General features: G+C 44.5%; 1 protein-coding gene across 1 annotated transcript in view; it reads left to right on the forward strand.

Moving 5' to 3' along the window:
• The first annotated feature begins 842 nt into the window (after positions 1-842).
• The window catches only part of LOC106609941 (pericentriolar material 1 protein), a 48107-nt gene continuing 25562 nt past the window's right edge, over positions 843-23387 (forward strand). Inside the window, 18 exon segments of the mRNA XM_045722667.1 lie at positions 843-1084; positions 5910-6033; positions 6875-7126; positions 7457-7780; positions 8458-8628; positions 9352-9471; positions 12493-12673; positions 12818-12927; positions 13293-13578; positions 13868-14036; positions 17246-17455; positions 17796-17962; positions 18059-18279; positions 19736-19866; positions 20048-20177; positions 20364-20549; positions 20806-20984; positions 21184-21370. Of these exon segments, the coding sequence (XP_045578623.1) occupies positions 5929-6033; positions 6875-7126; positions 7457-7780; positions 8458-8628; positions 9352-9471; positions 12493-12673; positions 12818-12927; positions 13293-13578; positions 13868-14036; positions 17246-17455; positions 17796-17962; positions 18059-18279; positions 19736-19866; positions 20048-20177; positions 20364-20549; positions 20806-20984; positions 21184-21370 (3129 nt within the window). The 5' untranslated portion in view covers positions 843-1084; positions 5910-5928.

Genomic DNA, 23387 nt, shown 5'->3' on the forward strand with positions numbered 1-23387 from the left:
ACTTAAATTAAAATACTTGAAACCTCTACTTAAGTAGTTTTTGGGGGTCGATGTACCTTAATTTACTATTTATATTTTTGACAACTTTACCTTTAACTTCATTACCTTCCCAAAGAAAATTATTTCTCCATACATTTTCCCCGAGACCCAAAGGTACGCGTTACATTTTGAATACTTAGCAGGACAGGAAAATTGTCTAATTCACACATTTATCAAGAGAACATCCCTTGTCATCCCTACTGCCTCTGATCTGGCGGACTAACTAAACACATGCTTTGTTTGTAAGTGATGCGTGAGTGTTGGAGCATACCCCTGCATATCCGAAAATAAAATAAAAACAAGTAAATAATGCCGTCTGGTTTGCTTTAGTCCCAACAACGAATATTCAACATCAAAACAAACTCGCCTCCACTGATGTATGCTCGCCTCCAATTATATTTCTGCGTTGTCTTCTTTTGTGTTTTTCATCGGATGGCGAGCCTCTAGCTGGATGGAGTTGTAGCAAAGTGCAGTTGTAAATTAGTGGTCGGGCACATTTCAGCTCAGATAACAAGGGTAGGTTCTATTGTTCTATTGATTTCCATGACACTAGTGTGAGTGAATACTGTAAGTCATTGGCCAATTTGATTAAATTGAAATAAACTTGAACTGTTCAAAATGCAACTTTTAGGCAAAACACTGACATTATTGCAACGTAACGTTAGTTAACCATCCGAGAGCCCAAATAGTACCTTATTCAATATGGGTGCCATTGCCTGTACATTTGTCAAACATATTGTACACATAGTTACAGTCACTTTGATATACTATTTACATGTGTGTGTGCATTTGAGGAAAAACATGACAGTATTGATGATGAGGGCTCTTGTGCAAGTCGCACTACTATTTTATATCATTTCCGCCTCCTTGAACAGGGAATATAATGGCTGACACTGGGCCGATAAGTGTACATTGACTGAGGGGATTCATCAACAACACCACCGAAACGACTTATTTGTATTTATTGAGACACAGTCTTCTCCTGGCTCATAGAATGAGCCGTTGATCGTAAAGTGTTACGATAATTTCTCAAAAACTCACTGAGGTAATTCATTTCTTTCCACTACTTGTATTAGCCAAGGCAAGTGGCTAGTTCACCACCAGCTAGCTAACGTAGCATCATCACGCAGTTCGCTAGCTACCTTCCTACCCAAAACAAAACTAGGTTGGTGCTGTATTTTCGAGTAGACATTAGCTAATGTATTTAACCAGCTACGTGAACTTATTTTGAAACTGTTATAGCCAACAATAACTAACTAGGTAGTTATCTATCTAGGCATGCAATCTTGTCAGGCCGTGAAATCTTGTTTGTTTTTAGTTAGCCAGCTAGCTTGCTAGATAGGTCACGCTAGCTAACGTTACTAGCAAGTTGACGTTACCTACGCAAGTGTCTGCAAGGTATTGTAATTCCTAGCTAACTGTAATTCCTACTAGATAGTGACGGTACTTTCCTCTTCGAATTTAACATTAGCCTTTGTTTTGAACATACATTTTTCAAACTTTCAAAGGGCAGTGAATGCAACAATTTGTAACGTTAGTTAGCCTTCAATGTATTTTCCATTGTCGGAATTTCACCCCAGTTTTCGCGGGGAAGGGGGGGGCTCATGCGTTACCATGGCGTGCAACTTCATGTTGCCAAACAGTGACAAAGCCAAACTAGTTTAGATTTGCATAGCCACATTGGTATCCCAAATGATGACTACACCGCATCGATAGGCTATTGGAGTGTATATTGATGACGGTTTTTGTCCCCATTCTTCTTTACGTTAGCTAGAAATTCTCAGGGGGGGGGGTAGTTGTTGGTAGTGACAGTTGGCTCCCTCGAACTTGCTGAAGTGGAGGGAAATTCGGAAACTTTACCGGGAATTCTAGCGGTCTACAACGCTGGTTTTACACTAATCCCTCTTGACTAAACAGTGCATTTTGTTGAGAAGTTAGCTAACTACTGTTAGTCAGCAAGAAATCCTTACTCGGTCCGCGATCTCTCCAAAAGCAAACCAACAAATTAATAGTGGGTAACCGAATACATCGCACAGGTACGTAATCGATAGGTAAGGTAACGTTATTGATATCGGCACAGTTGTATTATTAGCTATGTCATAAATAAATCATAGAATGGTTTGTAGCTAGCTATGGTGTTTTGGATTATTAACGTTATGCCTCATGTTATGGTTTAGTTTACTGTAATACTTGTCATACTAAGGGAAAGGTCTGTGAATGTTGCTTAGTTGCATGAACATTCCTCCAAACAAGGCACAGTTTCTGACTGGAGGCTGTTTCTGAAAGCAACAAACACCTCTAGAATCATGCACTCTGTTAATGTCATAACGGTGTAGCTACTTCGGAAACACACCTCTGTATATTGGTTTCCTTGTTTGTTTTGAAGTGTGTCAGGTTTTCCATGAGGAAAATGTGGTGCCAGACAACGTGACCTGAAAGATTTTAATTTGCTGTAAATTTGAAAAATGTACCTGACCCATAAGGTTATGCATTGTGTGTATGACCCATTACAACTTCCACCCACGGTGCTAAGAATGACAGAAATGTAGATTATGGTATTCATTTTAACAGAACATCCAACTCCTGTAATGAAGCAGACACTAAAGCATTATTTTCAAACATTTGGCAAAATGTAATTTGTGGTAAAACAACACCATTCCAAACATCGCACCTGATGCCAGTGGTTCCATATGTGACGGAGAAATCTGTTAGAAACTTAGGTTGCTAATATAACTGGGATTGTGCCTTTGGCTTCTGGACAATGAAAGAAAGGTTATATGAAAACCAACAGGAGAGATGCTGGTTTAAATGGCATATGAGGAATTCTTTATAAAATAATTGCCTCTGTGTTTCTATGGTCAGATTTTTCCTAGGCTGCTTTGAAGGAAGGTAAGACATGCCTCATAATATGAAGTAAAACTTTCAGGTTAAAATTGTTTGTAAGTATATGTTTTCAAAATGCATACTGCTGCCAGCTCACATTCCAAAGTGGTGGGTGACGTGCTGATAGCATGCCTACCTTTGCACTTGATTGGGAGGCATGTTGCAATTGCCAGTTGAGAAATAAAAATAGTAGCTCTTTTTAATCGTGGCCGTCAAAACTGTTTTCAGGTGACTGCTTTCAGAATTGTTGCCCAATGACTGGTCTTATAAAAGTACATGTTTTACTTCAGCAGCAACGAGCTCAGGTGCTGCTGCGCAGCACTGTCTGACAAGCGATATTCCGCTCAAAATAGGCTCTGTGCGCAGGTAAGAAATGATACATTACGACCCAGGTTCCTTCTAAAAAAAATTAGGCACTGAGAAAATGTCAGGTCTGCTGAGCTCGAACTTGAAAGTGGTAAAAAATCTGTGCAACTTCCGGTGTGCATTTACTCTGAACACTGAGGCTGTACCTGCTTCAAGTTAATTTGAACAGTGGCCACGTATGTAGGCTACTGTGGCTATTTGATCACAATGTAGCCCTACCAGAGTGGCCTACTATCAAAAACAATGAAGAAAATGCAGCCCATAACATTTTAACATGGAAATAGCTGTTCTATCTTTCAACTTACAGTAGCAGCCAATGTGTGGTGTTCAATGTAGGTTTACATTCCATGAGACTTTTGAAAAAAACATACAGGGCTTGACAATAACCTGTTCATCAACTTGTCCTTCAGACAAGGTGACTGAAAATGCTGTTTGATCCAAGAAACCACTTTACAAAATAAAATGCATTATTATTGTCATACTATTATTACAGAGAATCAGAAATTACGCTACCCTCTGCCTTTTGGCTACTTAGCTTATTCAAGCCTGTATCAAAATATAACACTGCCCCTTTTAAGACAAAGCTCTTTAACTGACTCGCTATTCAAAGATGTCTGTGCAATTCAAAGATGTCTGTGCAATCAGTCACCCATTGTTGACTAGAAATTAGCTATTACTATCTACTAATTATCTATAACTGGACTAATAACTCACTAACTAGCAAAGGATATGAATAAAATGTGCACACGTGGCTACATGCAGCTCTTGCTTTGATCTCAAAACAATCACATCTACTCACAACCACTGTAAACACAATCCAGTTGTGTTTAAATGGCACAGATCCATATATGGCAATGGTTTATTTGCATGTAGGTCTACTGTAGCTCAGATTGGTTATGCCGCACCGGTCTGTATAGAGTTACTTTTATTTAACTAGGCAAGTTGGTTAAGAAAAAAAAAATTTTTTAGAATGAAGGGCTAGGAAGAGTGGGTTTACTGTCTTGTTCAGTGGCAGAACGACAGATTTTTACCTTGTCAGCTCGGGGATTCGATCTAGTAATCTTTTGGTTACTGGCCTAACACTCTAACCACTAAGCTACCTGCCGCCCCAGGTACGGGCTGAGTAGTGTGTCAATGCAATAGAATTCAAATCCGACGCGTTCTGCCTACAACAATCTCTTGCATAGTTTTTTGTTTTATGTTACATTGAATCAATGCAATATTATCCATTTTCAATCACAATTTCCACAGTAAAGGGAAACGTTGATAGTGTTAACAGCGAAAAACTCTAGAACAATTAGGTTTATGCAGTAAACTATAGGCTCAAAACATTGTCACTGCATATTAGCTTTGCTTGAATTGCTGTCAACGCATTGTTGTTCAGGCCATTTAAAAAAATATAAATATTTCAAAATTTGAGGTAGGCTATATGATCACACCGGTAATAGATCCGTTGATGTATTACGTGTGAGGCACATCTGAGTGAGCATATATTTTAAATAATTTGCTTTTAAATTTAATTTTACTGGGCTGATGGTGCCTGCATCTGGTCAGTCTCAGCAGAGGGGAGAGGGCAGCAGACTGAGCGTCCGCCTCTCAACATCCCCCCGCTCTCCCTTTCCTCCACTGACACTGACCAAAAAATGGACACCGTCTTCCAGCTGATGGTGAAACTCGAGTTGCACCACATTAATTCTGCCTCGTGCACAAATTCATGTTACTCCTATGGACAGAAAGTGAAATATTCCTCTGTATTAAAAAAGACCCAAGCTGCTAATAATGACGCATGCCTATAGATACACTTTCCTGCTCCTGCATTACTGCTGCACTGCTTGTTGTAGCGCTGAGAGGAAATAGGAACCTGCATTTCATGGCCTATAAAAGTGTTGACAGTGCTGAGTAAGAACTTGAACTAAAATGAACTCATTCATATAAACAGCAGCTCTTTGCTGTATTCGTTGACAGTTTCTCTCTAGTCAGGGTTTTAAAAGTTTTACTCTCACAGTATCTACTTTGCTGTATCTTTTTCTTTTACGCATGCGACGATACTGCAGACATGCTAATCTGAGCAATCTGATTGGCCATCGGTAGGCCTGTAGTGCACTTGATTTGCTTTCTGGGCCCTAGGGAAGGCAGAGTTTCTACCTTCAGACACATAAAATGGCAACAGTTCGCCTACCTGCCACGCAGGGCAGGTGAATTGGGTGCACCTACCACCGACAGCCCGAGACCAAAAAAAAAATAGGAACACAGTGCTTTATCATTGTGTTTTTTACAGAAATGTTTCAGCGATTGACTAGGAATGCATTGGAGGTTGATCGTGATCGACCGGTTGGTGACAACTGTATTTCCATCAATTAATAAAAAGCATTATTTTGCACTGGGAGAATTATATATATTTTTTTCTTCTCCTGGTCAATTTGTCTGGCAACAATTTTATTGGCTTTTCATTTTGTTATCGTCCAAAGGCCGGCAATTACCCGCAAACGGAAACCCTGGTGAGTGAATGAGTACAGTATGCCAGTATGAAAGAGACCTACTGTGTGTGTGTGTGTGCTTTTGTCTCCAGTCCAAAGCCGTTCTAGAGTGTTGACTGACAATGCATGCCATCAACCCAACAGGTGCGGCGCGGAGGAGGACATGGCGACAGGGGGCACTCCCTTTGACGACTGCGCAGACGACCAGGAGCTGCACAACTGGACCGTTACCAACGGCAGCAGCCTAGAGGACAGGCTCAACAACATGGTACAGAGAAGACGAGAGAGACAATAGTTGCGTCCCAAATGGAACCCTATTCCCTATGTAGTGCAATGCACTACTTTTGATCAGAGCCCTATGGGTCTTGGTCGAAAGTAGGGCACTACTGGAATAGGGTGACATTTGGGGCCATTGAGAATGGACACTAAAAGGTTGAATCCTAACTGGAGATTTGCGAAAGTAACTGAAGTCTTTGATTGCATGAGTTGTTTGTGCATATAGCCCCACAGTGGAGATGTCATAAAACCTAGAGGTCAGGGAAATGGTTCCAATAATTTTCCCACCATCTACGCAATACGCCGTCCTTATGTGAAGTTTTTCTAAAATCCCTTATGGGGAAAAATGAATGTTGGAAAAACTATTGGAACTATTTCACTGTGTGACCGCTAGGTTTTATGGGTATTATGACTCTTACTGTGGTACTCTATAGCTTTAGTTAGGATTCAGCCCCCTCACTGTCTAGCTCTAGAGTCTGTATGTCTACCTACAATGCTGACCAAAGTGAGACATGGAATTGAAATAGTGTATTACAAGTTTATTGTGATGTGTCCCTTTTGGGGAACCACGATGTGCTTATCATCAAGCAAGTACAGCATTATACAGTACATGGTATTACATAAAACACATGCATATGTGGATATGACCGTCTGTCCTTTTTTTAAAGCTCCAGGGTGAAGTTTCCCCTAAGTAAATGTCAAGGATCAGCTTCCCCTCTCCCAATCCCAACCTGAACCATATGTGGTAGGGAAATGCAAAACTGACCCAAGATCAGTGTTTAGGGATAACTTCACCCTACACCCCTTTTTGAAAGCTTCCTGTCCCCTCTCAGGACTGGGGCATCCAGCAGAAGGCGGCCAACCGCTTGACGGAGAAGAACAGGAAGAAATTCTCAGCTGGCGGCGTGGCGGAGAGCCGGCTGACCAATGACATCTCCCCGGAGTCCACACCTGGCACGGGGCGGAGAAGGACAAACACCCCTCACTCCTTCCCCCACGTCAAGTACACCACCCAGATGTCGGTGCCCGACCAGGCCGAGCTGGACCGTCTCCGGCAGAGGATCAACTTCACTGATCTAGATGAGGTGAGAGGATTCTCCATAGAGCTTTCTTAACCAAGTATTTCTTCTTGGAGTATTTATCTGTGATTGTTGGGGGTTGGTGTCTGGGGGGGGGTCATAGTTAATCCAGAAATGTGTAAAGTTCACCGAAGATGTTGTGGAAGGGTACTGTTCATGTAAAAACGCTCACTTTTCTTGGTGTGTTGTCTTTACGAATGTGAAAGTTTTAAACTATTCAATGTTCCAAAGGACCTTCTTTCTAGCTTTTTATATCGCAGAGGTTCTGCTGCATTGTACTGTAACTTAGACTGGAAGCCAGGTTGTGACACATCCCTCGTCGCTCTCTTTTCCCAGAGGAGTGTGGGCAGCGACTCCCAGGGTCGGGTCACAGCAGCCAACAACCAGCGAGAACTGGCGGCGGAAAACAAAAAACCCTTCAAATTCCTGCCGCTGCATGTCAACACCAACAAGAGTCGGGACGCGCCCTCCACCTCGGCCCCCGCAACCCCCTCCGTCGCCGCCTCAGCCAAGAAGCAGAGCCCTGGCCTGGGTCTCAGGGACGCATTCACCCCCTCCCTGCCCAGCAATGACACCCCCAGGCTAGGTAGAGGGGCCGAGAGAGGGCTCCTTCCCTCTAGGGAGGATGGGAGAGGAGAGCTCAGCATCGACAGTAGTCAGGTAGGTAATGTCTAGGCACTTGGGTTTACTGGATTAGGGCTTTTCAGCACTTCCATTTTATACTCTCTGTATGTAGTCTGTTTTGTTTGATCAGCCACTTATTGCACAATGCAAATTATTGAAGTTTGTAGTTTCAATACTTAATTAAAATAGAACAAACATTGGACAATGCATACAGTAAAGGTAGTTTAGTTGTGGGTACATAGAGGAAAAACCTGTACATTTGTCTTACTCAGTAACCCATTTTGGACGTCTATATAAATAGCATACCTTGGAACAGCATTTTCACCACTCAAGTCTGTGCTTGCGCTGAACTGATCGTCCTGTACTGTCTGCAAACGGTCACATGGCATGCTGTGCTCTCGATCTTGTAAGAAAATAAATGGTAGAACGAGGATGGGAGACTAGGCAAGCAAGATGATGATGAAACCAGTGCTTATTTAGGGCAATTTAAAAATATGCCACCACCGCAGGTTCCCAAGTGAGTTCTGCCCTCGTTTAGCTCAGTCTGCAGTGAGCGGACTGGTATCCGCTCTCTCACACACCATTTCTCTGTCTCGCTCTCTCGATCATTTACACTCAGACATGCACGCACACATGCTCTCTCTCTGCTGTGCCACTATCTCATAAACACCCTGTCTCTCACACACCCTTACACTCTCTGGTGTCCCTATCAGGTGGTGAGCAAGTTGGTTCAGATCCGGGAGTATATCGGCAAAGCCAGCTCCATGAGGGATGACCTGGTGGAGAAGAACGACATCCCGGCCAATGTGGAGCGCCTCACCCACCTCATCGCCCACCTCAAGGAGCAGGAGAGGTCCTACCTCCGCTTCCTGCAGAAGATGCTGGTCAGTACAGTACGCTGGCTTATCACGGCTTTCTCACGGTCTCTCTTTCTGTGTCTCTGTTTTTCTCCTTTCTCTTTTTGGCTTGATCTGTCTGTCTTTATTTTTCTCTTTCCATCTTTCTGTCATTTAAGGATGAAAGTGGCTGATTTCGAGAGACTTTTAGTTTGAATTCACTCTACGGTATTGATAGTAAAAACAAGCTACGGCAGCCTTGGGCTTTTGCCTGTTAAAGAAGCCTGCAGTCCACTGCTTCTTTCTCACATTGCTGTTGATAGTTCAAGCTGTTTTGCTTGGGGAACTTTTCACTGCACCCTGGTCATGTATTTTTAATGCCAAGGCGTCTGAAACACGCTGGCAAGACAGTCGTGTATCTTGTTCTATTTGGCAGACAAATCTAGGACATGACACACATTGCTTCTGAACTTCTGGATGGCACGTGTCATTTGATCTTGCTGTCAGCGCATCTTGCTATCAATATTACATGGGTTACCCCCCTCCGGCATTTATGTGCGAGTAGTTATGACTCTCTTCATTGTTGTATACTAACTTTTTCACTCCATCCACTGTTCAAGTATTACATTGAAAGGGAAGGAAACGGTTGAAGACCTGTGTTCCCATAGCCACTACACCCTCAGTGTCCATAGTACCATAGTTCGGGCCAAAGAGGGAGACCGTGCTTGCAGTCCGTGCCTAGTATTTTACTGACCGCCGCCTCTTCTGTAGGCGAGAGAGAACGAGGAGGACGAGGCGGGAACACTGGACTCGGCCGTGGGTTCAGGCTCATTGCCAGAGAGCACCACCCTCAACATCGAGGTGCGCTCCTCCGACGCCTCCAATGCCACCGTAAGTAGCCCTTCCTCTAGTTCTGACAACCAACCCCTCCTGCTACTTTTTTGGAATGGTCACAAACGAGATCATCTGCTATGCTGCATAGGGATTAGAGGTCGACCGATTATGATTTTTCAACGCCGATACCGATTCTTGGAGGACCAAAAAAGCCGATACCGATTAATCGGCCGATAATTTTTTTTATTATTATAATTGTATTTTTTATTTTATTCATTTATTTCTTTTTTGAATGTATTTTTGTTTGAATTTTTTTTTTAATATATATATATATATATATATATATATAATAAAAAAAATTTTAAGAAGAAAAAACCCCATATAATAACTTTTTTTTTAAATTGTATTTTTTTTTTTTATTCATTTATAATAATGATAATTACAACAATACTGAATGAACACTTACTTTAACTTAATATAATACATCAATAAAATCAATTTAGCCTCAAATAAATAATCAAACTTGTTCAATTTGGTTTATATAATGCAAAATAAAGTGTTGGAGAAGAAAGTAAAAGTGCCATGTAAAAAAGCTAACGTTTAAGTTCCTTGCTCAGAACATGGGAACATATGAAAGCTGGTGGTTCCTTTTAATGAGTCTTCAATATTCCCAGGTAAGTTTTAGGTTGTAGTTATTATAGGAATTATAGGACTATTTCTCTCTATACGATTTGTATTTCATATACCTTTGACTATTGGATGTTCTTATAGGCACTTTAGTATTGCCAGTGTAACAGTATAGCTTCCGTCCCTCTCCTCGCTCCTACCTGGGCTCGAACCAGGAACACATCGACAACAGCCACCCTCGAAGCAGCGTTACCCATGTAGAGGAAGGGGAAACAACTACTCCAAGTCTCAGAGCGAGTGTCGTTTGAAACGCTATTAGCGCGCACCCCGCTAACTAGCTAGCCATTTCACATCGGTTACACCAGCCTAATCTTGGGAGTTGATAGGCTTAAAGGGGTGGGTATAATTTGTGGAACGTTCCAACAGGAATCTGTTCCAAAAAACGTAAAGTAAAAGGTTGCCAACCAACAACGCATACAAAGTAGCAACGCATACAAACCTAGCTAACTAGCCGCCGACTAGGCATCAACTCACCACGTAGCTTATTCTTAATGTTTGTCCATAGGCAACCAGAGTGAGGACAGACATTTTTCGGAATAAACGTGATGAGTGAAAAACGCAATGAAATAGACCACTCACTACCCGGTATCTTATTCTGCCGCTATACAGCTTTATATGCGTTGTTTTTTGGCAACCTTGTTATTTACGAAGTTTTTGGAATAGATTCCTGTTGGAACGTTCCACAAATTATACGCACCCGGTTTGAAGTCATAAACGGCTTGAAACACAGCGACGAGCTGCTGGCAAAACTCACGAAAGTGCTGTCTGAATGAATGCTTACGAGTTATGTCATAATTACGTAAAATTCTGGCAAATTAGTTCGCAACGAGCCAGGCGCCCAAACTGTTGCATATACCCTGACTCTGCGTGCAATGAACGCTAGAGATGTGACACAATTTCATGTTAGCAGGCAATATTAACTAAATAATGCAGGTTTAAAAATATATACTTGTTTATTGATTTTAAAGAAAGGCATTGATGTTTATGGTTAGGTACATTGGTGCAACGACAGTGCTTTTTTTCGCAAATGCGCTTGTTAAATCAACACCCGTTTGGCGAAATAGGCTGTGATTCAATGGTAAATTAACAGGCACCGCATCGATTATATGCAACGCAGGACACGTCAGATAACTACACATGGTTGATGATATTACTAGTTTAACTACCGTAATTTCCGGACTATTGAGTGCACCTGAATATAAGCCGCACCCACTGAATTAAAAAATATATATAATTTTGAACATAAATAAGCCGCACATGTCTAAAAGCCGCAGGTGCCTACCTGTACATTGAAACAAATGAACTTTACACAGGCTTTAACGAAGCACGGCTTGTAACAAAAATAAATGGGCTTTAACGAAACACGGCTTGTAACAAAACATTTGCAGTAAACAGTAGCCTACCAAGAAAGTCATTGGTCACTATCTTCCTCCTCCTGGGCACTGAAACCATCTCCTTCGGTGTCGGAGTTGAATAGCCTCAGAATTGCTTCATCCGATATTGGATCGTTTTCATTGTCGCTCTCGTCACTTTCATCCGGAGGCAAATCCCCGCTGAGCCCTCTTCAATACGCAGCAGTCCAGCCTTTCGAAACCCGTTGATGAAAGTGGATTTTTTTGACAATGCTCCACGCTGTCAGGACCCACAAATTTGAAAGCGGGGAAAATCCATATATTAGCCGCGTCATTGTTTAAGCCGCGAAGTTCAAAGCGTGGGAAAAAAGTTGCGGCTTATAGTCCGGAATTTACGGTAGTGATTATGTTAAGATTGATAGTTTTTTATAAGATATGTTTAATGCTAGCTAGCAACTTACCTTGGCTTCTTGCTGCCCTCACATAACAGGTAGTCAGCCTGCCATGCAGGCTCCTCGTGCGTTGGATTGGATTAGTAACCGGAAGGTTGCAAGAACGTATCCCCGAATCCCCCCTGAACAAGGCAGTTAATCCCCGTTCCTAGGCCGTCATTGAAAATAAGAATGTGTTCTTAATCTGACTTGCCTAGTTAAATAAAGGTGTAAAAAAATCGGCAAATCGGTGGCCAAAAATACCAATTACCGATTATGAAAACTTGAAATCGGCCCTAATTAATTGGCCATTCCGATTAATCGGTCGACCTCTAATAGGGATATGCATTACAATCTCTACCAGACAGTAAGACACTTCGTCTAGAAGTAGTGTCACCCAAGCAGACCAAGGCTATTTAATTGCTGCCATCCCTCCCTCTTATCATCCCATTCCATCCCTCCTTCTCTCTCTCCCTCCCTCCCTCCTTCTCCCATTCTCTCCATCCCTTCCATTGCCGGTGTAACACCAGGAAGTCTGCGCTGTCAGCATCTGACGCACAACCAGTTCTGCTTGTGCTGGTGATTTCTTATGTGCGTGTCTCCAACAGGGCCGTATTGCAGGCCGCAGTGACCAGAAGGAGGAGCTGGAGAACTTGAGGAAGCAGCACGAGCTCCTGAAGAAGATGCTGGAGCAGCAGGAGCAGCTCAGGGCTCTACAGGGCCGTCAGGCAGCACTACTGACCATGCAGCACAGCTCCCAGCAAGCCACACAAACCATGGCTGACACCGGTGAGACACAGGCCACATAGAGAGTGCACGCAGAGGAGCACACACAACCACATAGTGTAAACACACACTGGACACACAGCGCACTTGCAGAGCTGGTAGCTACACACACACGTAACCTTTTTTCATTTGGTGTGTGTGTTCCAGTGCCGACAGAGACCACAGGCAGTGTGTCAGGGCTGAGCATCACCTCGGAGCTGAACGATGAGCTGAACGACCTCATTCAACGCTTCCACAACCAGCTGCACGACTCCCAGGTACCAGCAACATACAATACTGGGTCGTATTAATTAGGGCACACCATAGTCAAAAGTATTAGCGCTTCTGTCTGATGCCTAATGAATACAATCCTGGCAAATATCGAAAGTTGTAATAACATGGTATTGTTACCACTCTATTACCTGACGTGGTGTATAACCCTGTAACTAGAATGATTACATTTAAATGGGGTAACTAGGCAAAATGAATTCTTCATGTTGAGTAATTAGGACTTGTTACCATGTTATTACCACTTTATCCTGTGTGGTAATGTAAAGTGCTACCCATCAAAGTAATAAATTATGTTGAATGTTTGTTCAACTACTAACACCTACTAACATCCTGTGTGCCTTTCCTTCCTCAGACCAAGGCAGCAGTCCCAGACAACCGCAGACAAGCCGCGAGCCTCTCCCTCTCCCGGGAAGTCTGCCGCTCTCGCTCCTCCCAGCCTTCCCTTCCTTCCCGCTCTGCCTCCTCCTTCCTCCATCCCAGCTCTCTCACCTCCCTGACGTCTATCATCCCCACGTCGGCCTCGGCGGCGAGCGCCAAGCTGACCAAGTTGCAGGAGCTGCAGGACAAGAAGCAGACCATGGACAAGATCCTGCAGGAGCTGCACTCACTCCGTGACCAGACCCTCAACAACAACTCCTGTAAGTTATGGCTTGTCTCTGTAACTGACTAGTAGTAGGTTAACACCGTCAGGGATGGAGGCCCGGAGGGGGGGCAGTGATATATTTTTTGCGAGATTCTTGCTTATTTAAACACCTACAAATGCCATTTCCTGCAAAACATTGCCTTTAATGATGACAAACTTGTATTTATTTATTTTTCTTTTTTGCGCAGCTCCCGTCTTACGTTCTTTGCGGGGAACCCTGGTGCATATGATAGAAGCTTGTAAGTTTGCTGCCGTGCATGTGTGAGTAATGTGTGTTCTGTCAGGTCGCGGTGGCAGTGTGTCCCTGTCCTCTCAGCGTAGCCTGGCTTTGGGCGCGGGCCCCTCCTCGGACCGCCCCTCTGCCCTGTACCGGGAGCCCAACGGGGCCTCAGCCGTGAGACGGGACCCCTCCACGCAACCCCAGCATGAGGACGCCCCGGCAGACAAACTCCGGTACTAAACTCCAACTATTATTTACGATCAGTGCACGTCACACCACAGTTGTATTCATAAGGAACCAAATGGTAGAAAACTCACTGAAATGCAGAGGGACTTCCTGCACTTGCCCAAATCACATTTTATTGGTTGCATACACATATTTAGCAGATGTTATTGCGGGTGTAGCGAAATGTAGCAACATGCTTGTGTTCCTAGCTCCAACAGTGCAGTAATATCCGAAAAAATTCAAAACAATACACACAAATCTCTAAAAGAATGGAATTAAGAAATATTAGGACGAGCAATGTCTTAGTCCGGTGTATGAATATGTATGTGTGCATGTATACAGTGCATTCGGAAATCGTTCAGACCCTTGACTTTTTCCACATTTTGTCTTATTCTAAGAGGGGTTAAATAGTTTTCCCCCTCATCAATCTACACACAGTACCCCATCATTACAAAGGAAAAACGGGTTTTTAGACATTTTTGCAAATGTATTAAAAATAAACTGAAATATCATATTTACGTAAGTATTCAGACCCTTTTACTCAGTACTTTGTTGAAGCACCTTTGGCAGCGATTACAGCCTCAAGTCTTTGAGTATGACGCTACAAGCTTGGCACACCTGTATTTGGGGATTTTCTCGCGTTCTTCTCGGCAGATCCTTTCAAGCTCTGTCAGGTTGGATGGGGAGCGTTGCTGCACAGCTATTTCCAGGTCTTTCCAGACCAAGTGGGCTGTCGTGTTCCTTTTACTGAGGAGTGGCTTCTGTCTGGCCACTCAACCATAAAGGCCTGATTGGTGGATTGCTACCAAGATGGTTGTCCTTCTGAAAGGTTCTCCCATCTCCACAGAGGAACTCTGGAGCTCTGTCAGAGTGACCATTGGGTTCTTGGTCACCTCCTTGACCAAGGGCCTTCTCCCCCGATTGCTCAGTTTGGCTGAGCAGCCAGCTCTAGGAAGAGTCTTGGTGGTTCCAAACTTTTTCCATTTAGGAATGATAGCCACTGTGTTCACGGGGACGTTCAATGCTGCAGACATTTTTTTGGTACCCTTTCCCCAATCCTGTCTCGGAGCTCTACAGACAATTATTTCGACCTCATGGCTTGGTTTTTGCTCTGACATGCGCTGTCGACTGTGGGACCTAACATAGACCGGTGTGTCTGCCTTTCCAAATCATGTCCAATCAATTGAATTTACAACCGGTGGACTCCCAAGTTGTAGAAACATCTCAAGGATGATCAATGGAAACAGGATGCGCCTGAACTCAAATTCGAGTCATAGCAAAATGTCTGAATACCTATGTAAATAAGGAATTTATTTTGTTCTCTGTCATTATGGGGTATTGTGTGTTTGAGTACAATTTTGTATTTAGTACATTTTACATTAAGGCTGTAATTTATCAAAATGTGGATAAAGTCAAGTGGTCTGAATACTTTCCGAATGCACTGGATGGGATGTATAGACATGGATAGTAAACTCAGCAAAATAAAAAAGTCCTCTCACTGTCAACTGCGTTTATTTTCAGCCAACTTAACATGTGTAAATATTTGTATGGACATAACAAGATTCAACAACTGAGACAAACTGAACATGTTCCACAGACATGTGACTAACATAAATGGAATAATGTGTCCCTGAACAAAGGGGGGATACAATTTTAAAAAAGCAGTCCGTATCTGGTGTGGCCATGAGCTGCATTAAGTACTGCAGTGCATCTCCTCCTCATGGACTGCACCAGATTTGCCAGTTCTTGCTGTGAGATGTTACCCCACTCTTCCACCAAGGCACCTGCAAGTTTCCGGACGTTTTCTGGGTGGAATGGCCTTAGCCCTCACCTTCCGATCCAATAGCTCCCAGACGTGCTCAATGGGTTTGAGATCCGGGCTCTTCGCTGGCCATGGCAGAACACTAACATTCCTGGTGAGCCACAACTGCGACTCGTCAGTGAAGAGCACTTTTTGCCAGTCCTGTCTGGTCCAGCAACGGTGGGTTTGTGCCCGTAGGTGACGTTGTTGCCGGTGATGTCTGGTGAGGACCTGCCTAACAACAGGCCTACAAGCCCTCAGTCCAGCTTCTCTCAGCCTATTGCAGACAGTCTGAGCACTGATGGAGGGATTGTGCGTTCCTGGTGTAACTCGGGCAGTTGTTCTTGCCATCCTGTACCTGTCCCGCAGGTGTGATGTTCGGATGTACTGATCCTGTGCAGGTGTTACACGTAGACTGCCACTGCGAGGATGATCAGCTGTCCGTCCTGTCTCCCTGTAGCGCTGTCTTAGGCGTCTCACAGTACGGACATTGCAATTTATTGCCCTGGCCACATCTACAGTCCCCATGCTTCCTTGCAACATGCCTAAGGCATGTTCACGCAGATGAGCAAGGACCCTGGACATCTTTCTTTTTGGTGTTTTTCAGAGTCAGTAGAAAGGCCTCTTTTCATAACTGTGACCTTAATTGCCTTCCGTCTGTAAGCTGTTAGTGTCTTAATGACCGTTCCACAGGTGCGTGTTCATTAATTGTTTATGGTTCATTGAACAAGCATTGGAAACAGTGTTTAAACCCTTTACAATGCAGATCTGTGAAGTTATTTGGATTTTTACGAATTGTCTTTGAAAGACGGTCCTGAAAAAGGGACGTTACTTTTTTTGCTGTGTTTGTGGATAGAATATTATGTCTGTAGGATGGTATATATTCAGCAATAGTTGAATAGGATGGAATTGACTAGAATACAATATATGGAATGATTACAACAGTATGTAAACATTATTGAAGTGACCAGTGTTCCATGTCTATTGGGACTACCTGGACTTAATGAATACAACCCAGTGCCGATGAAGCAAAGGAGATGAGTAGAGGGAACCAACTCAGACTATTAGCATGCGCCCTTTGTATCGCTCTGGTACCGGCAGCTGAAGATCCATACTGTACTGTTCCTTCAGACAAACTCTACCATCCATCACCCTTATCTCTCTAATTCATTCATTAGTCTGATGAATGAACAATAGATCCAATTAGTCAAGTGTCACTCCTTCATTGAATCAGTTGTCCATGTATCAACCTTAGTCTCTTTCCCCCATTCCATGTCTCCCCATTCAATCCTCCACACTCTCTCTCTGAAATGTGACTCAAAAGGAATAGACTGCTCTGTCTCACTTATGGTGCTTTTAAGTCATTTACAGAGTCATTTAAAACAGAATCAGGCCTAAGTGTGTGTGTGTCCACAGGAAGCTGAAGGAGGTGCACAAGCGTCTGAACGAGCTGCGTGAGCTAGTGCAGTACTACGAGCAGACATCAGACATGATGGTGGACACAGTCAACGAGAACGTGAAGGAGGATGAGGAGACTGAGGAGGAGACTGAGGAGGACGGCTCCATGCTGGAGACCATGTTCGACTCGGAGCAGGAGAACCGCCGGCCCCCCATCACCAACATAAGGTACTTGAAGGACACGGACGGAATAGGGTGAAGTCTTTATTATTCCTCATTTGAGCTGTTTATTAGTGGGCCATGTCCAATTCTGATACTAAGCATCACAGCCCTTGGATTCGAACCGGCAACCATGGACAGTAACTGGTTCGTTTCAAACCAAGCATATAATCTGTTCCCTTAATGTCCCCAAATTACCAGTTTATTGTAAAAGCTAGGTTGTTTTCAATTACTTTCCTGGCTAAGAAATATTATAAAGGTTTAGATAATACAATTCCCAAGTGCAAATCATGCCGGAGAGTGAAATTGAGACTTGACCCTCTTCTCCATCTTTCTTTCCCCTGGTCAGAAACCCACAGCATTCTGGGAACTGGACAGAAATGAACAGTCTGACCAACGGCCGAGGAGGCAGCAGCACCAACAACCACGTTGACGGGAGGCTCAACACCGAGTGTGAGATCAACAACCGCTCTGCAGCAGCCAACCTCCGCAGCCTCAACATCCCCTCAGCCATAGGTAGCGTGACACACATGCGCACATTACATGCGTGCAACCTGTATACACACACAACCCACTCATCTCACTAACCCTCATTGTTTCTGTCTCCACCAGAGTGCCAGTACAACCGCCCCTACAACCAGGTCGATGATGACGATGCCCTGGAGGATGAAGAGGAGGTGCGGGGAGCCGGGGGCCGGGACAGCGAGGGCTCGGGGTCGAGCAGAAGGAGCAGCCTGGAGAATGAGGACGCAGACTTCGCCCACAAAGTCCACCGGCTGCAGACCGCCAAGCAGAAACTACGGCAGCTCCAGGAGCTGGTGGCCATGGTGCAGGTGAGAGGACTGACTAGAAACAGAGAAACATAGCATATCAAATCTATTTATATAGCCCCTCTTACATCAGCTGATATCAAAGTGCTGTACAGAAACCCAGCCTAAAACCCCAAACGGCAAGCAATGCAGGTGTAGAAGCATGGTGTCTAGGATAAACTCCCTAGAAAGGCCGAAACCTAGAGAGGAACCAGGCTATGAGGGGTGGCCAGTCCTCTTCTGGCTGTGCCAGGTGGAGATTATAATAGAACATGGCCAAGATGTTCAAATGTCATGGTCAAATAATAGTAATCACAGTGAACAGGTCAGGGTTCCATAGCCGCAGGCAGAACAGTTGAAACTGGAGCAGCAGCACGGCCAGGTGGACTGGGGACAACAAGGAGTCATCATGCCAGGTAGTCTTGAGGCATGGTCCTAGGGCTCAGGTCCTCCGAGAAAGAGAATTAGAGAGAGCATACTTATTGTCATCATATGAGAGAGAGAGAGAATCTGAAATAAATTGTAGGCCCCATAGTGCAAGTCAGTAATGGGACAAATCTCGTCCAAAAAGTTGACTCAAGTTTGCCAAAAAGCACCTGGATGATCATCAAATCTCTTGGAAGAATGTTCTTTGGACCGATAATTCAGAAGTATAACTTTTTGGATGACATGGGTCCCATTTATTCCTGGCGAAAACCAAACATTGCATTCCAAAGAACCTTATACCAACAGTCAAGCATGGTGGTGGTAGTGTGATGGTTTAGGAGTACTTTGCTCAAGAACTGGATGACTTGCCTTAATGGAAGGAACCATGAATTCTGCTCTGTATCAGAGAATCCTACAGGGAACTGTCAGGCCATCTCTCTGTGAGCTGAAGCTGAAGCGCAGGACTTTAAACGAGCAGTTCATTCTTGAAAACCCACAAATGTTGCTGAGTTAAAGCAGTTCTGCATGGAAGAGTTGGCCGAAATTCGTCCACAGTGATGTGAGAGACTGCTCGACTACAGGAAGCGTTTGGTTGCAGTCTTTGCAGCTGAAGGTGGCACAACCAGCTATTGTGCGCAAGGGGACAATAACTTTTTCACACGGGCATTGGGTGTTGGATAACTTTGTTTATGAAATAAATTCAATTAGTATGTCATTGTGTTATTGGTTCTCTTTATCTCATATTAGGTTTTGGTTGAAGATTTGATAACATTCAGTATAAAAAAAAATATGCAAATATAGAGCGAATTAGAAAGGGGGCAAATACTTTTTCACAGCACGTGTGAGTAGAAACATAACACACATATAAGCCAATAATACAAAATAGAACACATGGTATAGAATCTAAAATGACCATGGTGCAGCTGAGTGGTCTAAACAGTTCGGAGTGGAAGAGGACCCTTTTGCAGTCCAAGAAAAATAAAGAGCTGGAATTTGAGTCATTGATGGGGGATGGCCTTATGGAATAGTAACCGTGTGACTTCCTGTCTCCAAGAGTGATGATACAGATGCCACCACAGCCGACGAGGGTCTCCACCAGCAGCCCAACAACACCAGAGGTACTGCTGCTGGCTCCTCCTCCGCAGGCAAGAGCCCCAGAGACCTTACCCTCACAGACAAGGCCAGGTAGGAGACTGCTCGCACCCATAGGGAGCACCAACACACGCGGTAGAGGCCGTTGAACCATAATAAATGTATGAAAGTACCTGTGTCTATTTATATCTAAGTGAGTGCATTTAAGCATGTGAATTACACAGCTGGTGATTCTGTTTGTACATCTAAAATATGTTGTGTGTGTGTGTCTCAGGGAGAAGCTATATGAGGAGAAGCTTCGTCAGCAGCAGCAGGAGTTGCAGCAGCTTCACGAGGAACGGCAGCGGCTGATGGAGATCCAGGACAAGATCCAGGACCTGCAGTGGGCCTGCCCCGATCTGCAGGTAACACGTGCATGCACACACACTGAGAACTGAGCACACACCACCCTATTTCCTGATTGATTGTGTTGAAAGGCTTTGGTGTCAGAACTTCTTTCTGACCTCTTTTTAACCGTAGTGCTCTATATTGGTAATAGGGTATTATTTGAGACAGCCTCTCACACACTCTCCCTCCCATCTTCTCTCCAGTCGTCAGTGTCCAGCAGCACAGTGAGCCAACAGGCCCTGATGAGGAATCCCCCAGCTGCAACTTCCACCCCGGCCCCTCCCCCTGCTCCGGCTGCAGCCCTCAAAGCCAACGCTTCTCCTGCTGCCACCGCTGTGCTCAAACCAACAGCCCAGGCTGCTGCTAATGCCTCTGTCACTGACAACGAGGTGGGTTCTTTATTTTGATTTGATTTGACAGGGTCAGTTCACTGTAACATCAAGGATAGTAGGCTCATCCCACAGACTTATAGTGCTGGCTCGCCAAAATCAAAAGGAACACTTGTATCACACGCTCAGTGCAAGGCTTTTCTTGAGGGTTAACTGGTAAGGGTTAGCGTAACCGTGTTAGCCATGGCTGGATGCCAGTATCTTGCAGATGTAACCATGAAAATGACACTGCTTATTTACCTTCATGGTTCTCCAGCAGCTGTGGTGTGAGATGCGGCGCCACCAGATCCTGCGGGAGGAGCTGCGCCAGCGGAGGAAGCACCTGGAGTCCCTGATGGCCGAGCACCAGAGGAGGAGCGGCCTCAGCGACTCCCCCTACAAGATGGAGGACCCAGAGGGACTCGCTGCCTCACAGCCTCTTAGCAGGGACGAGAGGTGAGCGAAGCATTACCCCTAGATTAAGACCCCTAAATAATCTGGGAGAATTCCATGATGTGAAACATTCTGAATGTTGCAGATACAAGTAGAATGACGCTTTTAGCCATCATGTGCTTTCATATCTACATGAAGTGCCTTGGGAGATCGGTTTAGTCTCTGAGTGGGGTCTTACTTGACTTGTTTCCCCCCTCCTCAGGACCATGGCCACGTGGGGCGGCTCCACCCCCTGTCAGCTAGACGAGGACGGCTACCCCTCTGAGATGGGTGCTGAGGAGGAGGAGGAGGAAGAGGACGGAGCAGAGTCCAGCTCCAGTGATGACCTGCATCTCTACTCCACTAGGAAGCAGAGATCCTACAGCAATAGGAAGGCACTGGACAGGTCTGTGAAAAATTCATAAAAGGATACCTATTTTTTTTCTATTCAGGATAAAGAGACAGGGCACAAAAGTCTAAGCGGGGGGGAGACTAAGCTACATATGGAATTGTTTTAAGATGGTCATACCATGGTACATTTAGCTATTTGATTTAGAATTTTAGGACCCCTTTGGGTATTAAAAAAATATATACCGTTAGGAGATTTTAAGAAAGATCAGGATATATATATATTTTTTTTTTGGACACACATTTAACCCCTTAGTTTTGTGGCCACTAAAATATCTCCATACTTCTATTTGTTTGCATGGGTTACCTTCAGACGAGTCCCGTGACACTTGTATAGCAAAAGGGAGAAAACCATCGTATTCGTGCGTCTCATCAATCCATAGTCGTAGTAGTTTTCTAGGCCAAACCGTTTTCAAAATTAAAATCTGTAATATCTTATGTTTCACGAAGTCGTGGCTGAACGACGATATTAAGATCATACAGTTGGCGGGTTATACGCTCTATCGGCAAGATAGAACAGCGGCCTCTGGTAAGACATGGGGCGGGGGCCTATGCAAATATGTAAACAACAGCTGGTGCATGATATCTAAGGAAGGTTTTGCTCGCCTGAGGTAAAGTATCTCATGATAAGCTGTAGACCACACTATCTACCTAGAGTTTTCATCTGTATTTTTCATAGCTGTCTACATACCACCACAGACCGATGCTGGCACTAAAACCGCACTCAATGAGCTGTACACCGCCATAAGCAAACAGGAAAAAGCTCATTCAGAGGCGGTGCTCCTAGTGGCCGGGGACTTTAATGCAGGGAAACTTAAATGAGTTTTACCTAATTTCTATCAGCATGTTAAATGTGCAACCAGAGGGAAAAAAAATTCTAGACCACCTTTACTCCACACAGACGCGTACAAAGTCATGACTCATATCAACACTATTATCCCAGAAACCCTAGACTCACTCCAATTTGCATACTGCACCAACAGATCAGCAGATCTCTATTGCAATCCACACTGCCCTTTCCCACCTGAACAGAAGGAACACCTATGTGAGAATGCTATTCATTGACTACAGCTCAGCTTTCAACACCACAGTGCCCTCATAGCTGCACTTCCTGATGGGCCGCCCCCAGGTGGTAAGGGTAGGTAACAACACATCCGCCACGCTGATCCTCAACACGGGGGCCCCTCGGGTGTGTGCTCAGTCCCCTCCTGTTCACTTGTGACTGCATGGCCAGGCAAGACTACAACACCATTAAGTTTGCTGATGACACAACAGTGGTTGGCCTGATCACCGACAACGATGAGACAGCCTATAGGGAGGAGGTCCGAGACCTGACTGTGTGGTGCAAGGACGACAACCTCTCCCTCAACGTGATCAAGACAAAGGAGATGATTGTGGACTACAGGAAAAGGAGGACCGAGTACGCCCCCATTCCCATCAACGGGGCTGCAGGTTGAGAGCTTCAAGTTCCTTTGCGTCCCCATCACCAACAAACTAACATGCTCCAAGCACACCAAGACAGTCGTGAAGAGGGCATGTCAAAACCTATTCCCCCTCAGGAGATTTGGCATGGGTCCTCAGATCCTTAAAAAGGTTCTACAGCTGCACCATTGAGAGCATCCTGACGAGTTGCATCACTGCCTGGTATGGCAACTGCTCGGCCTCCAACTGCAAGGCACTACAGAGGGTAGTGCAAATGGCCCAGTATATCACCGGGGCCAAGCTTTCTGCCATCCAGGACCTCTATACCAGGCTGTGTCATAGGAAGGCCCTAAAAATTGGTCAGACTCCAGCCACCTAGTCATAAACTGTTCTCTCTGCTACCGCAAGGCAAGCGGTATCGGAGCGTCAAGTCTAGGTCCAAGAGGCTTCTAAACAGCTTCTACCACCAAGCCATAAGAGTCCTGAACAGCTGCTCCCCACTTCTACGCTGCTGCGACTCTCTTATTATCTATGCATAGTCACTTTAACTCTACCTACTTGTACATATTACCTCGACACCAGTGCCCCCGCACATTG

This window comes from Salmo salar, chromosome ssa08 (assembly GCF_905237065.1).
Source record: "Salmo salar chromosome ssa08, Ssal_v3.1, whole genome shotgun sequence".
Taxonomy (NCBI): domain Eukaryota; kingdom Metazoa; phylum Chordata; class Actinopteri; order Salmoniformes; family Salmonidae; genus Salmo; species Salmo salar.